The sequence below is a fragment of the Peromyscus maniculatus genome, chromosome 6, assembly GCF_049852395.1.
Source record: "Peromyscus maniculatus bairdii isolate BWxNUB_F1_BW_parent chromosome 6, HU_Pman_BW_mat_3.1, whole genome shotgun sequence".
Taxonomy (NCBI): domain Eukaryota; kingdom Metazoa; phylum Chordata; class Mammalia; order Rodentia; family Cricetidae; genus Peromyscus; species Peromyscus maniculatus.
The window spans coordinates 37283228-37300212 of NC_134857.1; the positions used below are offsets into that span (position 1 = coordinate 37283228).

Sequence of the window (16985 nt, forward strand, 5' to 3'; positions counted from 1 at the left end):
TAGACATTTTTTAAGATTTTCCCACTTCTTCCTCCCAAATGTTGGGATTAGAGGTGCAAACTGCTGTACCTAGACTAAATAATTTTTAATCTATATTCAGATTGATGTGAACAAAATTTGCACATGCTTTTATTGTGGGGGGGATGTTTTTTGAGACAGGGTCTCACTAGGTCTGGCTGGTTTAGAACTCACTAAGTAGATCAGGCTGGCTTTGAACTCAAGAGATCCTCTACCTCTTCCTCCTGAGTGCTAAATTGAAAGGTGTGCACTACCATGCTGGCTAATTTGCACATACTTTGAGGCCAAGGTCAAAAAACTGTAGCTATACAGTCTGCCAAGAGTGTTTTCTTCTGTCTGCATGTGTGAGCACACTGTGGCTCAGGTTCTGAGTCTGAGGACAACCTGCAGGCACGTGTTCTGGTCTTCACCGTGTGGATCCTGGGGTTGAACTCAGGTCACCAGGGCTTCACGGCCACTGCTATTACCCACTGAGCCATCTTGCTGGTAGTTCATTTTGTTTTGTTTTTCTTTAAATGTGGAATTAATAGGCCATTATATCCTAACTTTGGTTTTTATCTTTACAAAAGTCAGTGTTCATTTAACATTTTGGTGATTGGTATTTGGAATGCAAAATTTAGTATTTATTATATGTACCTGAGGAATGTAAACAGGTGGCAGTTAAAATGTGCTTGCACAATGGTAGTAGTTTTGTTACCTTCATGATGTATAGGTAATTCTAGATGACTTTCTTCAACAGTAAGAGAAACGAAGAAGTCTTTGAAATGTGGGATATAGTTTATATCTAGTATTACACATCTTTGAATAAGGTGTCAATATTGGTAAATAATGAAACGGATCTTTTGTTGTTAAAAAGGTTTTCAAATTATGTGTAAATCATTTGGAGAAAGGACAGTGATGTATTTTTACATGTTGAAGTATAAATTTTTATTTGTAATACTTTCAGTTCCATTTATAACCATTACTTTTATTTAACAGGTATCCCATTTGGTTTAAAAAATACTTCAAGTCTCAGGCCTTTAAATCTACTCCAGGTAAACATGAAACAGTACTTTTTACTTAAATTTTTATATTTTTTTTTTTTTTTTTTTTTTTGGTTTTTTTTTTTTTTTTTTGGTTTTTTCGAGACAGGGTTTCTCTGTGTAGCTTTGCGCCTTTTCCTGGAGCTCACTTGGTAGCCCAGGCTGGCCTCGAACTCACAAAGATCCGCCTGGCTCAGCCTCCCGAGTGCTGGGATTAAAGGCGCGCGCCACCACGCCCGGCTATATTTTGTTTTTTAAAAAACAATGTATATTTATACATGTCAGCATATGAAAACTTAAGGTCTATCTGGAATCTTCTAAGAGTATGTGTGTTGCTACCTGTATGTAGTTAAGTGTAAAAAAAAAAAAATGCATGTTCTATAGATGCAGCTTTCATTGGCTTTACTCCCTGCCTAATCAAGAGCTAGCTGCCCCAATGAGGAGGTCCTGGAAAAGCACCAGCCTGCAATAGTGGCAGTAGGAACACTTGTAGACATACATGTGCTGTTAGCTCACCATGGGTTTTTATGCTTGGAGGTTTCAAATCTTAGGTATGCATTATTTCCCCTAAGGAAGATTATGCTTTCTTAATATAATAGTAGATAACTACTAGACATTCTGTAAATGGTAGGTGTGTCTAAAATATACCTAATGATGAGGCCTTCCCTTTTTTCCATTATAATGTCACTGTATTCTAAAGAAATAGAAAATGGAGCCTGAGTGTTAGAACACCTGCTTCATATGGTCAAGGAAGGCCTTAGGTTGAAGACTAGCAATGCATGAGGGAGGAGAAGAGGACTAAAGACTAGAGCACTCTGGGTCCCGTGCTAGGTCCTTTGCTTTCTGGTCCCTCTGTCTGCTCCTACTTACTTATCCCATTTCCCTATTGTTTCGCTTCCCCTTCTTGATGTGCAGTTTTTTTAGTTAGCACATAAAGAATGAATGGGCTTCATTCTAACGTGTCCTTTTCCTTACTTGTATTCATCCATCTTCCTTCCCTACTCCTTCCACACTGGTCCCTTTCTTCCTCCACATAGTGTCCCCTCTACTTTCAGTGGGAGCAGGACTTTAAAATGTAGACTCTATATACTATTGGATGTTTGATACTTCTTTTGTGCTTTTCTGCTATTACCCTCAAATTGGCTTCCTCTTTTCCCCAACGTCCTTTAACAGTCATATGTTAAGCTAGTAATTTGGAAAATAGTTGTCTACAGAGAACTTAAAGGTAGACTTGAAGATAAAGATCTGATGATAATGCAGAGCTGTGGATTATTGGGAAATAGCAATACCTGACAGATCAGCCAACCTCATATGTAGTCATAACTAAAGTCTGCATCGAACTAAAACTGTTTCTGTATATGATATAAATATGCTGTCAGTATATACAGACCAGTTGCAGAGCTGTGCACTGGTAATGTGGGCACAGCTAGAGATCATACTGCTTTAATTAGAATTACTTTCCTTCATGTTAACATATGCCTTGAGAAGTCTTAGGACAGATAAAAAGGAATGAGGACAAAGCCACCTTGTCCACTAGGGAAGAAGAAATACTGAGCCTGGACTATATCAGATTTAGTGGGTTTAGTTTTCTCAACCAAAGGATTGCCTTTTAAATTTAATTTGGATTCAGAATAAGACCAACTTATGGTCTTCCCAGTAAAGCACTTTATCAGCCCTAGAATTCCTCATCCTGTTATATTAAAGTGGTAACTTTTAGGATTATTGCCAAAAGACTAGAACACATTTGGGGGATGGGTTGTCTTACACACATTTCTGAATCGTACCCTTTTGATTTTTGAAGAGGACAGCTTGTGAAGCTCAGGTTGGCTTTGAACTCTCTCTTCTCTTGTCTCTGCCTGCCACGTGTTAGGTATATAGGCACTACAGTGTGTCATGATGCCCGGTTAGTTTGTTCAGTTTCTTACCATATGTAATGATCTTTTATACTGATGGCATAAGAATGACAAATGTTTAAAAACTGTAAATTTGGATAGCTAGCTATTAACTTGAAGTGGGAAATTTATATTTGAAAATAATATTGGGGGGACCAAAAAGCAGTAGGACTTAAAAATAATTTCTGGGTATAGCCTGATTAAGGGCAGGCAGCTTGTTTTGTTTTGCTTCTGTGTGGTTGTGTGTGGAGGTGCTAGAAGCTGGCCCAGCAGCCACTGAGTTCCATCTACAGGCCTTTTCTTGCTCTGTCTTCATCTGTTTCCTCAGAGCCTAGAAGAGTGCTTGACTCCTAGCTAATTCTCTATGAATATTTGTAAGGAAGTGTAAATATTTCACATGAAAACGATGGGAAGGTAGCTAATTCTTGTTTAAATTCTGAATAGCTTCCTGGTGATTCACTCATGTTTAACACTCAGCAGCAACAACAGCAGTCACAGCCCCCTCAGTTTGTACAACCTCAGCAGCCTACAGCTTCCAGTCCCCAGCAGCCAGAGGAGCAGGTATTGGATTTTTAGCCTTTTTGTGTATGTGCATTTTCACTGTAGAACTTAGGACATGTTTATCATACGTTTCAACTTTTAATTTGTTGGAAGAAATAGTTCCTATGTTGTTACTCTTTATCAACACCAGTAGCTGCCAGTTATTCTAATCATAACTGCTTTGAATGGAGGTCTCCATCTTGCCAAGTATCAAATAGCCAGACAGTGAATGGCAGTGGCAGGTAACCCCACCTCACTATGTCTTTTCTGACCTGCCTATCATCTTGTTTGTAGAAACTGATTGCTGTTGCAGTGGATCTGTCTTTGTTGTCTGGTAGTACTGGGCAGTGGGAACACAGACAGAAGCAGATATTACACCCTGCCAGTCAGGGTATAATCAGATAAACTGAAGTCTTAGAGAAAGGGACAAGTGTTTCTGGACTTCGGCTGTTCTGTAGAATCATTTGGGAAACTCAGCATACTTATTCCTGCCTCCCACTTTGAGTGTCTCAGCTGATGCTAAAACTACCCATCAGCCCTCCTGGACATCACTCCTTCAGGCCTTCAGTGGATGAACCTTATCTTCTAGTAAGTTTCTCAGAGAGGACACATTGAAAACTTTTTCTATATTAGCACATTACGGTTTTGCTTCACTGATAAGATTTCTCATTTTGTTTCTTTCACTTTTTTTTTTTTTTTGGTTTTTCGAGACAGGGTTTCTTTGTGTAGCTTTGCGCCTTTCCTGGAACTCACTTGGTAGCCCAGGCTGGCCTCGAACTCACAGAGATCCGCCTGGCTCTGCCTCCCGAGTGCTGGGATTAAAGGCATGCACCACCACCGCCTGGCTGTTTCTTTCACTTTTTTTTTTTTTTTTAAAGATTTATTTATTTATGTATACAGCATATGTGACTGAAGGCCAGAAGAGGGCGCCAGATCTCATTCTAGATGGTTGTGAGCCACCATGTGGATGCTGGGAATTGAACTCAGGACCTCTGGAAGAGCAGTCAGTGCTCTTAACCTCTGAGCCATCTCTCCAGCCCTGTTTCTTTCACTTTTTAAAAACAAATTTTATTTTCCTTATGTCTGTGTGTGGGCGATGGTGCACATGAGGCCAGAGGACTGGTAGAGTAGGTTCTGTCCTTCCACTGTTGGGTTCTGTGATCAACCTTGGGGAAAAGTGCCTTCACCGGAAGTTTACTGTTGGAGCTTTTTGGTGTTGCTGTTTCTGAAGCAGACTCTCACTCCAGCCTAGATGGGAACTCAGCATTCCTTTTGCTCCAGCACCCCGGGATGACCCGGGGGGGGGGGGTTGGGGGGGGTGGAGGGGGGTGTCGGCGGACTGTGCCTGCTGTTTGCCATTTAAGTGTACATTTTAGTAGTACTGAGTACATTCACACTATTGTACAAAGCATTTTTCATCTTGCAAAATTGAAACTTTATTAACAGCTGATAACTTCCTCCGTCCAAATACTGGCAGCTGCCATTGTGCTGTGTTTTTGATGGAAAAACACAGTGCCTCGTGCAGGGAGATGGAATCATGGTCCATGTGTCCTTTTTTGTCTCTTACTGTCACATCAGACAGATCATTCACTTGGATGTGTCAAGAACTTACTGGGTCTTACAGGAATACTTACTTTCCTGAGACCACACACTGTTTTCTACTGTAGTACTGCATTGTTTTACATTCCGATCAGCACTGTGGACAAGGGGCAGTCTGTCCAAATCTTTGCTGGTGGCTTATTAACTTCTACTCTTGGGTTTCCTGTTTATTTTCCCGTTTATTGTGGTAGGGATCAAACTCAGTGCCTCTTGCAGGCTGGGCATGCACTCATCACTGCACTTCCTGTTTAAGCCAGTTTTGTTTTGAGTAGCAGCTATCCAAAATGAGAATGAGTTGAGAGTCTGCCTGGCTGATTGGACCAGCACAGTCAGCTTTGAAGGTTAGGTTTGAAGCTGTATCTTTAGGTTGAGACATTTAAGATTATTATGATCCAATTGACCTCTATAATTAGTAAATGACCCTCTATATCTTTTTTTGCTTCCTTTGATTACTACTAAGATTGTATACCTTTTCCTATTTCATTTTTTCCTGGATGCTTTATTAGTTGATATTATTTTTTTATTTATGGTTTTTAGTCACTATTCTAGCTTGTTGGTAAACATCTCATTCTATTTGTGATATTTAGTCTTTGTGGGTCATTTTAGGAAACAAATTGTATCCAATGAATTGATTTTTTTACATTGTTGAGTTTTTCTTTTGTTTTACAATAGCACTGTTCTGAAGGTTTTTATTTTAGGGTGTTTTTTGTTTTGTTTTGTTTTGTTTTTTTGTTTTGTTTTTGTTGTTGTTGTTCATTCCAAGGATTGGGTTCCATTCTTGCTACTTCTATATGTGTTCATAGTTTATATATTTATATGAAATATATTTCATATATAGTTTATATATTTATATGAAACCTAAGCTACTGTTTATTCTTCCTCCGACATCAAATAAAAGCTGTCTTTTCACTGGGTGAAATTATTTTGCTCTTTTTGCACAAGTCACTTGCTAATTTTTTTTTCTTTTTTAAATTCAGGGTTCTGAACAAGGTTTAACTGCTCAAGAACAGGCCTTAACTGCTCAACAAGCTGCTGTTGTTAATCTTACTGGATTAGGCGGCTTTACACAGTCACCGGCAGCTGGTAGGTATTAGCCTGACTCCTATTGAGACCTCACTGTGTCAATTATTTCCCTTTTCTTCCTTGCAAGCAGTAATGAGAAAAATCTGAAGCATTTTATCTGTGAACTATTAGATTAACAAACAGCTGGCCAAGAGTTTTTCCTTTCAAAATTACTTTGACAGTTGATTGTGAAAGCTTTGACTCATACACATAATGTGTTCTCTTTATATTGGTTAACTGGCAAACTTTTACACATTCTACCAAAGCAGTTTTCAGTGTTTGCACTGCAAGTGGATGTTTTCTTAATTATCTGGGACCACATTTTCCTAGATAGTATAATTTTTCTCAGTTTGTAGTTGTATGAATTAAATCTTCATAATTAGCAAAACTTCTGTGAGCTACTTGTTTATAAAAATGAAACTAACTTGAATGCTCCAACTTTCAGTAGGAAATAGTAAACAAAAGGTAATATTTGTTGAATTATGACTTCACATTTGAATAAGCCACATGCTAGAGTTTTCTTAAAAATAAATTAACAAAATTACAATGGAATTTGAGGATTCTGTCAATTGTCCCTGTGCACTGACTGTGCCTTTAGGTTTCTAAACTGTAACTGCCAGTTGTCAAATTTAGATGTCCCTTAGGAGGAGGAAAATAATTCTTCCATAGAGCTATAATTCAGAATTAGTGGAATTCTAAATGCAGATTTGTAACTAGTGTACCTTTACTACACAAGTTACAATTTTTCTAAAATAGCCATAGTAAATTTGTGAAAAGAATTGTAGACAGATCATGAGAATTTGTCTAGTTTCAAACAAACTGCAGTCACTTAGGCCAGATCAGCCTTTTCACCAGTACTTAAGAATGTTGAATGATTGGCATGGCCCCATCAGCTGCAAGTCTTAGTTCACCTCTGTGTGCTCACTGGATGTTGTATTTTAAAAGATCTTACTATTTCACATCATGGTGGCTTCCAGATCAAGGTCCAGTATCAAGTTCCATGGGGATGCAGAGAGGATGCCATGGAGGCAGGATGTAGCTGAGGTACTAGAGTGCTTCAGTACTGCAGAACACTGGATACAATGGCACAAACCTGTAACCAAAGCGTTCTGCAGGTGAAGAAAAGAGAATCAGGAGTTCCGGGTTAACCTCTTCTGTCTACATAGTTCTGAAGCCAGTCTGGGATAAGACTCTTGTCTCAAAAAAAGAAAAAAGAGGAGGAGGAGGGAATGCAGTACCTTAGTCTGTGTACTCCTTTCCCTCTGTATGGCCAGAATGTTCTGGAATCAGTGATACCCTCAATTAGCAGGAGATTACATTTATTCTGAAATATGTATGATTTGATACTTAAGGTTCTCCTTCTCTAACCCTGGTCGCCTTCAAACTTTTTGACTGGCCTGCTTTCCCCTCTCCTGTAGTGTTGTCTCAGCTCGGCTCTGCTGAGAACAGACCTGAGCAAAGCCTCCCTCAGCAGAGACTCCAGCTCTCTTCTGCCTTGCAGCAGCAGCAACAGCAGCAGCAGCAGCAGCAGCAGCAGCAGCAGCAGCAGCAGCAGCAGCAGCAGCAGATTCAAGTAATCCAGCAGCTTCACTTGATTAATTAAGACCTGAGTTCCAAAAGTACTGTACGCTGCCTTGCAGGAGGGGTACTTTCCTGTCTGTTAAGGCTAAAGCAATTGGTCAGTAACTTAGTTGATTTAGAAGTCTGACATGCCAGGCAGCTTGGAGCAATGAGTGTGTTTTATAACAATGCATGCTTTAGCCGAGCGGTGGCGCACACCTTTAATCCCAGCACTCCGGAAGCAGAGGTAGGCAGATCTCTGTGAATTTGAGGCCAGCCTGGGCTACAGAGTGAGTTCCAGGAAAGGCGCAAAGCTACACAGATAAACTCTGTCTCAAAAAACCAAAAAAATAAAAAATGCATGTTTTAAATCCTTTTTAAGGTCTTGGTGATACACTCCCCGACACCTCTTTAATGTGCATTGTATTTTGAAATAGTTTTAAGTGCCAAGTATTAACTTTATGATTCTGTACTGTGGGGATGTTCCTGTTAGTAAATGTCATACATGTTTAGAAAACTGTTACATATTTTAGGAAAGGGTGTCAGCATACTATGATCGACTCTTGATAGTTGGTTTATTTTGCTATGAATTATCATTATACAACAAAATGGTAACTGAAGTTGCTGCATTACTGCAGTATGACTGCCAGGGCTAAGTAACAGATGTGATGCTTTCAACAATTGTATTTAAAGCTCTCAGCAAGCTCCTGCACTGTCTGTTTGGGGAGTACCCTTGTTACCCCATGCTTTCTCCTCTCCGGCTTGTTTTCATCACTGTCCTGTTTGGGGAAGCACCTTGGCACACTTGTGCATTTAGCATAACGTGATTTTTTTTCCCTCCCTTTTGCAGCAGTTGCGATTCTTGCAACATCAGATGGCTATGGCAGCAGCAGCCGCACAAACAGCCCAGCTCCATCGTCACCGGCATCCAGGTGGTCAGTCAAAGAGTAAAGTGAGGAGAGGCATGCCAACCACTCCAAAATTCTGAGCAGGAGGTCTTCTTTTCTCTCTCTCTTTCTCTCTCTCTCTTTTTTTTATACAAACACAAGGCCATTGAACAAAAAGAATTGTATTTCTACTTCATTTTTTCCCCTAAGATGTCAGTATTTTACATTGATAGATACGCATACTTTATACAAAAGCACAACCTTGTGATTCTTTCATGGGTTAAATGTTTTCCTGTATATACCATCTACAGAAATAACCTAAGAACTACTAGAAATATCTTTCAAAGGAATGTAGTTGGTATTTATTTAGTATAAAAAAACCTGCACAGTGTAACAAATACAGTTTTTACAGATGTTTTGCAATCGTGGTGGCTGTTCATTTGTGTTTCATACTCTGAATTACTTCATCTAGTAGCTTGTTCACTTCTTTGTGTCTCGTAACTGCTCGACTCATGCAGTCCTGAAGTTTAGCTCCAGTAAGTCCACTCCCACCTGAAAAATTATGCCAATTTTCAGTGTTCCTGTTCTTTTATGAATATTGAACATCATGTCAAATGTTTGCCTTTAAGTCAGACATCATCTAAATCAAGTGGTATGATCTCAAGATTGCAGGGTAGTTTAGGAAGACTCCACAAGACAAATATGTTCAAAGTTTAAGAATGATATACAACACTGAGACAGCAAAGATGCCCAATAAACTTAAATTAGCAAAACAGTCAAACATCCCACATTCCACTTGACACCCCAACTACTCCCCACCTGCTCCCCACCACAGTGTTTAAAGCTGCTGTGGAAACAACATACCTGGCTTGTGAAGACAACACAGCTTGCCTTCCTCATCCATTACTATCGTTAAGGTTCCTGTTGATAGGTGTTCCTCCTCTCCAGTAGGATCAACTATCAGCAAAGTGCTACATTTAAAAAAAAAAGTGTTTAAAAAAATGTGCATTGTGGGAGGTAGTACCAATTTTAGGAAGAGACTGATTTCAAACAGTACTGAAAGACCTGCTTTGATTTCAGCCTATGGAAGAGCTAATCCAGAACTGGAGGAAGCCAGAGTGGCAGCACCCTGAAGCCCAGTATTTGTGAACTCCTTGCCCTTCAGCTTGGGAACATTTTAGGTTCTGCAGCAAATACTGAAGAGTTTCAGAGGATGCTAGAGGAGTAGCTAGGAACATAGCTCAGCAATGAAGCACTTGCCTAGTGTGAAGAGGCCCCATACAGTCCCTGTCACCAAAAGGGGTAAAGAAGTGCAGGGGCAAGTGAGGGAGCACAGAATTGGTCCTGTACATCAGGATGCCCTGCAGATGGCAGCTCTGACTGAAGGAAATGCAGGGCAGGACCAAGATGTCCATGGCAAAGTAGGGCTGGTGGTCAGCTGGGGACATTCCTTATAAAGACAGCTAAGTAACAAGCCATTAACTTACTCATCAAACACAGCAAAGGAAGTTGCAACTGGGTTTGTTCTAACATTCAAATAACTTTTCTTCTTTAAATTAACTTCTGCTAAAGCAGTTTCTTCGTTTATAGTAACTTCGGGCAACTGTACTAGAAAAAGGCAAGTAAACATAGAAAGTGAGTGTTTCAGTGCTTTCTTAACTTTTCCCTGTTTAGCTTATCCAGAACAGTTACTGATTTGACAGGATCTCACTATGTAGCCCATCTAGCTTGGAACTCACTCTGGGACTAAGAGTTGTGTGCTACTCACCTGGTATCAGTATAGTTTTGTTTAAATATCTCATAACAGTTGAGGTAAATATGGTAGAGGAAAAGTGCTTTTCAGAACATCTTATGTTCCGGCCAAGCTGTTTTGGTTTTTTATTTTCCCCAAGACAGGGTTTCTCTGTATAGCCCTGTCTGTCTTAGGACTCGCTCTGTAGACCAGGCTGGCCTCAAGCTCAGAAATGCCCCTGCCTTTCCTCTCAAGTGCTGAGATTGAAGGCGTGTGCCTCTGCCACTGTCGCTAGCTTCTCTGGACTGGAAATAGCTATTTTATAACACTCATTTGGTCAGCTACCCTCCTGAAGAAGCAAGTACTGCTCTTCAGTACCATTTTATTACAGAGGAAGCAGGCTGGATGCAGGTTAACTAGGACTACACTAACACCACTAGTAACTGTATCTTCCACTCTAATTGGATGTTTTTTATAGACAGGATCCTGTTTTGTAGTCTGATCTGGCCTCAAACTGCCATCCTCACCCACTGTGTTCTGAGATTACAGGCATGTAATCAATTCAGCAATGTAGAATGACCTGGAATATGCACAAGTGAAATAAAGACATCGAGATCACTATCAGGTGATATTTAATGGTCAGTCTGCATGAACCATGTGGACTGTAGTGAGAATCCTGTGATTCTGGGAAGGACTGCTGCCCTAATGACTACAAGTGGAGACACAGCAATTCTAAAGGCTACAGAATAAAAAACTAGGAAGTCCATTTTTACAAAACCCTGTAAAGTGAACTAACTTAGGAGCACAAGCTGGGCTAGGTAGTTCATACTTAAAATGTTGCCAGCATCTGGGAGGCTGAGGTAGAAGGATTAGGAGTTCAAAGCCAGCCAGGGCTAAGAGACACTCTTGTCTCACAAAACAAAAATCATGTGAATGATAACTCAGTCTCAGAAACACCCTGTAAGAGGTTTGACCAGCTGGACTCTGACCATATTAGCAGGAAAATGGTTTTATTAAGGTTGCTTACCATTTTTTAAAGCAGCTAACAAAGCAAATGTGCAGGCATCCAAAATATTTCCATCGTAGTCTAGGCAGATAAGGTCACAGTACAGAACCCAAGCCAGCTAAAACAGTTCACACAAAAGAAATCAGACCTGACAACAGAATTTGTGTGTCCTTAGGCCTAAGAATTATAGAACGTTGATTAGACAAACAAGATAGACTTGAAGGCCTAACTTTTTTCACTAACAAAGTAGGAAGTCAAAGTGGTCACGTTACACAAGCTGGGTTTGGACTAGCAAACCAACAAGTGAAAAATTGCCCTTTTTCCTAAAGAGAGCTACAGGTGCAAAGAGGCAGTTTTATTCTCGCTGCTAGGTTGGCAAATGAAAGGCCAGGTGTAATCTCTGCTCTCCTATCATGCAATGGAGGTTTTACACGCTAGTTAGCGCTATGATTAGCAAAGGAAGCCGCTGTAGGACGATACACATGGGTTCACCATAAACATCAGCATGAGTAAAACCTGATCTCAGGGATCAAAGACCTGTTTTTGTTTTTGTTTTAAGAGGAAAGGTGGTGTGTGTGTGTGTAACCTTAGTGTAAAAGTTAGCTCCCAGACAGGTAGTGGATTACTTGTTAGTTGGACACAATGGCACGAACCTGTAATCCCAGCTTTTGAGAGACTGGGCAGGAGGACTAGCAGGTAAAAATTAGCCTGGGTACACAATGTGAGTCTAACTCATCAAAATATAAAAAAAAAAAAAAAAAAAAAAAAAAAAAAAAAACAACCCACATGGAAGGAATTTATGAAGCGATGGTTTATTTAGAGAATTTTATGGAATAAAATGAACTTTTACAGAATTCTTCTAAACTCTAGAATCTCAGGGTTTAAGGTTGTTGATTCATTCCCACTACCACATTAGACCACACAGCCACTTCAGAGTTCATAAAAGCTCAGTCTGTTCTTACCTTGCCTGGAGAAATGCATAAGTCCTCTTTCTTAATTATCTGTGAGCTTGATTTAATGATAAAGAACACAATAAATGTGAAGGCAAAACACGTAAGAATGCATGATGGCAAAGTTTTATCATAATAGTCTTACTTTTCAATGACGTCTGCAATGAACTGGCTGGTCACTTGGGCCTCTTCTCCAGGAGGTCCAGTCCGAAACCTCGATGAACACAGTGGTGGCAGATCCACGTTAGGGACTGAAAGAAACACTGCAGGTGTGAAATAAACTTCACCCCTGACAGCTGAGGTCACTAGTACAGGGACTGCTGTACAGCATAGGGGACTAGCCAGGGACAGACGCTTAGGGTGGAAAGATGGCAGTGCTAGAATTACATTTTTCTCAGATTGCCAGGCTCAGAGAAAGGGAAATTTATACTTGGCTTAAAAAGTTTATTACATTTCAATCTTAGTTCTTCACAGTTTTTCTGCACACACACCCCCAAATACCTGTCTGTAGCAGGACAGTCCTTTGCTCACACCCAACTATTGAAATTTTAAATGTTGGTTCCTACCCCAAAGAAAAGATAATTCAAGACCAAAAATATTGCCCACTCTAAATTGAGTGCAGACCAATTTCAGTGTGCAGTGATGGCCTTCGCCTACAACTACCCTTGGAATGTGTACAACTGAATATGTAAGCAAAGATTACCTACCCATATGGGGTTGGCAAAGTTAAGTTCATGGGATGTGCCTTGTCTTGGTTATCTTCTAATAGGCAGAAAGTTTCAGGATAAGGGGGCATTGTTCTATTTCTGAATATAGGGAATCACTATCTACCTCAATTATCAGCACTTCACTACAACAGTTAACTTTAAACTCCCTCAAGTATTTGTTTGTTAAAATTACAAGAGCATTTAATGTTGGGGAATGTTATTTTAAGGTGTGTTACTTTTGTTTATGTTGCATTTGTTTAACTCTGAAGCTATGTTAGTTTGTCTAAAACACCGGATGGTCTAATAAAAAACTGAACGGCCAATAGTAGGGCAGGAGAGATTGATAAGCAGGGCTGGCAGGCAGGGAGGATAAATAGGAGAAATCTGGGAGGCAAAAGCAGCAGCCAGAGGAGGAAGAGGACTCCAGGGGCCAGGCACCCAGCTGCACAGCAAGCCACAGAGTAAGATTTACAGAAGTAAGAGAACTGGAAAAGCCTAGAGGCAAAACGTAGATGAGATAATTAAAAGTTAAGAAAAGCTGGCAAGAAACAAGACAAGCTAAGGCCGAGCATTTACAATTAACTATAAGCCTCCCTGTATGATTTATTTGGGAGCTGGGTGACTGGCCCTTCAAAAAAGCCAAAATAGTAGAAAAACAACCAACAACAATTTAACTCACCAATATATCCTTTATCAGGGGCATCTAGTGGTGGCGCTGCAAATTCCTACAAAAGCAAACCAAATGTATTCCACTGAAGCTACTCAAAAACTAGAAGACCAAACAAACAAAAAGCCAGGCAGTGGTGGCGCATGCCTTTAATCCCAGCACTCAGGAGGCAGAGCCAGACGGATCTGTGTGTTCAAGGCCAGCCTGGGCTACCAAGTGAGTTCCAGGAAAGGCACAAAGCTACACAGAGAAACTATGTCTTGAAAAACAAAAACAGACAAAAAAACTAAGAAGACATTCTAGCAATTAGTTACAGAGGCAGTACCAAAGACCACTTCAGCCAGTAATCCCATGTTTAGCATCTATACTGCTTGGGGAGTTATGGCAGGGTCCCAAGGATACAGGCACTGCACGTCCCAGTGGTTCACAGGATATTCACAAGGGCACTGTCATCAGACTGCCGTTCATCAACAATCTGAATCTGAATTTAATCACGTGACACTTAACATGGCTAGACTTAGTAACTAGTACTGGTCAGAAGTATAGTAACTAACAGTAACAGGCCAAGGTCAGCTGTAGACCCACAATTCCTAGGGGCAAGTTATTTGACCTTATAAGTTTCTCTGTCATAGCGACAGATGAACAGTACCTGCCTACTCCTAGGGGTTATTCCCAAGTTCCAAAGGAGACAGTGGCATTAAGTTTCCAGCATAAACCTGGCAAGGGGTCCGCGTTCCAATAGTTACCACTTCAGCTTGCCCATAGACCTGAAGGAGGAAGTCGTTCAGTGTAGCATCACAAAGCACAGGCTTTGTCATCAGGCTCTGTTATGAGCCTTACACACCTGGGAAGCTACTGAGCTTCATGGGCTGAGCAGGGGTGGAGACTGTAATTCTGAAAGAGCCTAGTAAGATGCTCCAACAGCAGGCGGCCAGCAGACAGCTACTGTTCCTTTGTGAGTAACAATTAAAAACTATGGATGGCTAAAAGATATCCCAGGAACAATCTTAATCCCCAAAATGATATTGCCAACATCTTAATTAAAGTATGAAGTGCTGAGATTCAGTTATTCGCCCTAGAAAGGGTTACACTCACGGGTTGAAAAAAATATTGGGGGATTGATTACAACTCTAAATCCTGACCCGTAATTAATTACAACCTTGTAAGCATGAATCTAATTTGGAATTCAGCTGGCAACAGACATACAGTGAACCTACTGCTTTAACTCCACAAATGACTGTGGTGTTCCCCAGCTTCACTAGAGCAGAACCATCCGCCGTACTGATTGAACCTGGAAAGGGAAACACGGTTTTTATACAAAAGCCTTAAAAAAAAAGCAAGGAAAATAAATAACCACAAAGTTATTGTATAAATGCTTTAGTTTGTATGGTTATCTGACTAGACTTTTAAGTTGCCTCTGTAACTTGACAGGCTCAAGTCAGTGATTTGAAATTGAATGACTAATGTCTTAATTTTTCTTTTCTTCTGTCTCACAGTTTGAGCTGATTAATCATATTTAGATCAACTACATAGGTGGTGTAATGATAAAAACCTTAACATCATCAAATGCCTTAGGCATAGTAGAACTGGCTAAAACAAAAAGTGGCACACAGGATGGGGGGAGGGTCCCACCAGCTGAAATAAAGTTATCTTCACCTATGTTGACAGTTGTGGTTCTGAATTCACCAAGTTCTCTTCCATCAGGACGGCAGTTTTCTTTCTAAATGTTTATAAGGAAATAGATTACACATGTATTTCATGTATGAAAGGGAAAACACATTAAGCTCTATTAATTTAAATGAATTCAAGAACTATGCCTTAATGCATGACATTTTCATCAAAAGCCCTACCGTACAAAATCACCTTTACTCACCAGAAATCTCCTGTAATACTCCAGTGGTTCCACAGTTCTGAAACATGTGAAAAGTATGTTAAAGTAAGTCAGTGCATCCTAGAGCATGAGGCTAAGAGTGTGGTGCCCAGACACCATTCTCCACACTCTAACGTTTTAACCACATTTATAAAAAGGCCTTACAGCAGCAACCAGTCTCCATGGGTCACCTTAACTGTGCCCTAGTCAAGAGGACTGGAGTCCAAGGCCCTTGACACACTCAGAAGAGGATGAGTTTGGGTGTCAGTCACGTGACTCTAGTTCTGAAGCAGGCAATGCAGCATCTGAAGTTCTGCAGTGAGGCGCTGGCACCCCTGGAACTTAGGACCACGGAGGAGTGTGTTCTCAGTTACGGCAGGTGCCTTTGGCCTCATCAATTACACGCGACCAAAAGTCACAGAAGGTACGGGTGCACGCACTCGCAGACACACGAGTCTGCGGTTTACACGCGCGGGCAGCCCCGGGCGTCCTCAGGGCGCCCCCAAAGGTTTCAGGGTTCCCTCCGAAGGCGGCACTCTGCTTCCCGGCGTGGCGCTCGGTTCAGAGATCGGCGCCGCCCTGGCCGCGCTGTCCCTCAGCGCCTTCCGTGGGCAGAGCCCTCCCGCGGCCCCACGAGGCCTCGGGGTCCCCCGCCCGCCGCCGCGCGCCACACCCGCGCCTCCGTTCGCGCCGCCACTCACTTGAACCCGGCCGCCATCTTCCCGCCCGCGCCGCGCCTGCGCAGCCCGCCGCGCCTGCGCCCTTCCCTCTGCAGGCGTGTCTCCAGCCCGGGGCCTTGGAGCAAGTCCTGGGTGAGAGAAGCTCCTCCTTCCGTGGAGGCTGCCGCGTTCCCGGGTACCGGGGCGTGAACTCCAGCTCCGGCGAGCTCGAGAGACCCACGAGCAGCTGCTTAGGACCAGGCCTGTTGGGGACGGCCGGGTCGGTGCGGCTCAGAACCCCCACGGGCCTGTGCGCACGTGCACACACGCACATACACGCGCGCGCGAAATAAACGGCGAGACTGTAACAGCCCAAGGCTCCCGGCATCATTAGATGGCATGGGTGTGAGGCTGGGAGCGCCGTCAGTTCTCAGATGCCCAGTGCCTTGCACTCCGGGACCTGCCCTCCAATCCTTTGTGGAGCCACAGGTGCTGCGGTGGCGTCGGGCACCTGCCGTGGCGGGGCACGGCCGCGGGGTGGCGCTGCGGGTGGAGGCCTTGGGCCAGCAAGGCCCCTTGTGTAGGGCTGGGCGATTCCAGGTTCGCTGGGATGCAGCTGGTAGTGCTAGGCATGGCACTGTCTGCCACCATGCCCCACAAACATTAAGGTATCAGCACAATAATATTAATATTAAACAATATCTGCACAGCAAGTAGTAAAAGTCAATGTAACCTGCTTTCCACGTCTGCCTTTAGGTTCCTGTCGCTGCATTTATAACTGCGCAAAAATGCCACCAGCATGAAGAAGAGAAAT

At 42.0% G+C, this 16985-nt stretch overlaps 2 protein-coding genes across 24 annotated transcripts in view; one reads left to right on the forward strand and one right to left on the reverse strand.

Annotated features, from left to right (window-relative positions):
• Supt20h (SPT20 homolog, SAGA complex component) overlaps positions 1–9003 on the forward strand; it is a 39998-nt gene extending 30995 nt beyond the window's left edge. For 8 of the 22 annotated variants that reach the window (XM_015996339.3, XM_015996330.3, XM_006977565.4 and 5 more), the window contains exons 22-26: positions 997–1052; positions 3377–3493; positions 6049–6154; positions 7552–7706; positions 8544–9003. In XM_015996339.3, the coding sequence (XP_015851825.1) occupies positions 997–1052; positions 3377–3493; positions 6049–6154; positions 7552–7706; positions 8544–8681 (572 nt within the window). In that variant the 3' untranslated portion in view covers positions 8682–9003. The remainder of the gene's footprint in view (positions 1–996; positions 1053–3376; positions 3494–6048; positions 6155–7551; positions 7707–8543) is intronic. The other 14 variants (XM_076574067.1, XM_076574076.1, XM_076574069.1 and 11 more) reach the window with 4 other exon arrangements.
• Positions 8916–16321, reverse strand: Exosc8 (exosome component 8). 2 transcript variants are annotated; one of them, XM_076574087.1, is made up of 11 exons: positions 16214–16321; positions 15516–15552; positions 15299–15362; positions 14860–14933; positions 13655–13700; positions 12414–12531; positions 12281–12326; positions 11340–11436; positions 10068–10188; positions 9445–9551; positions 8916–9132 (listed from the first exon to the last, which is right to left on the reverse strand). In XM_076574087.1, exons 1-11 carry the CDS (start codon positions 16228–16230, stop codon positions 9017–9019), a joined length of 843 nt encoding a protein of 280 aa, XP_076430202.1. In that variant the 5' UTR covers positions 16231–16321; the 3' UTR covers positions 8916–9016. The 2 variants fall into 2 exon arrangements, with proteins under 2 accessions (XP_076430202.1, XP_076430201.1); XM_076574086.1 differs by having other exon boundaries at positions 12414–12519; positions 16214–16300.
• Between the last annotated feature and the right edge of the window lie 664 nt (positions 16322–16985).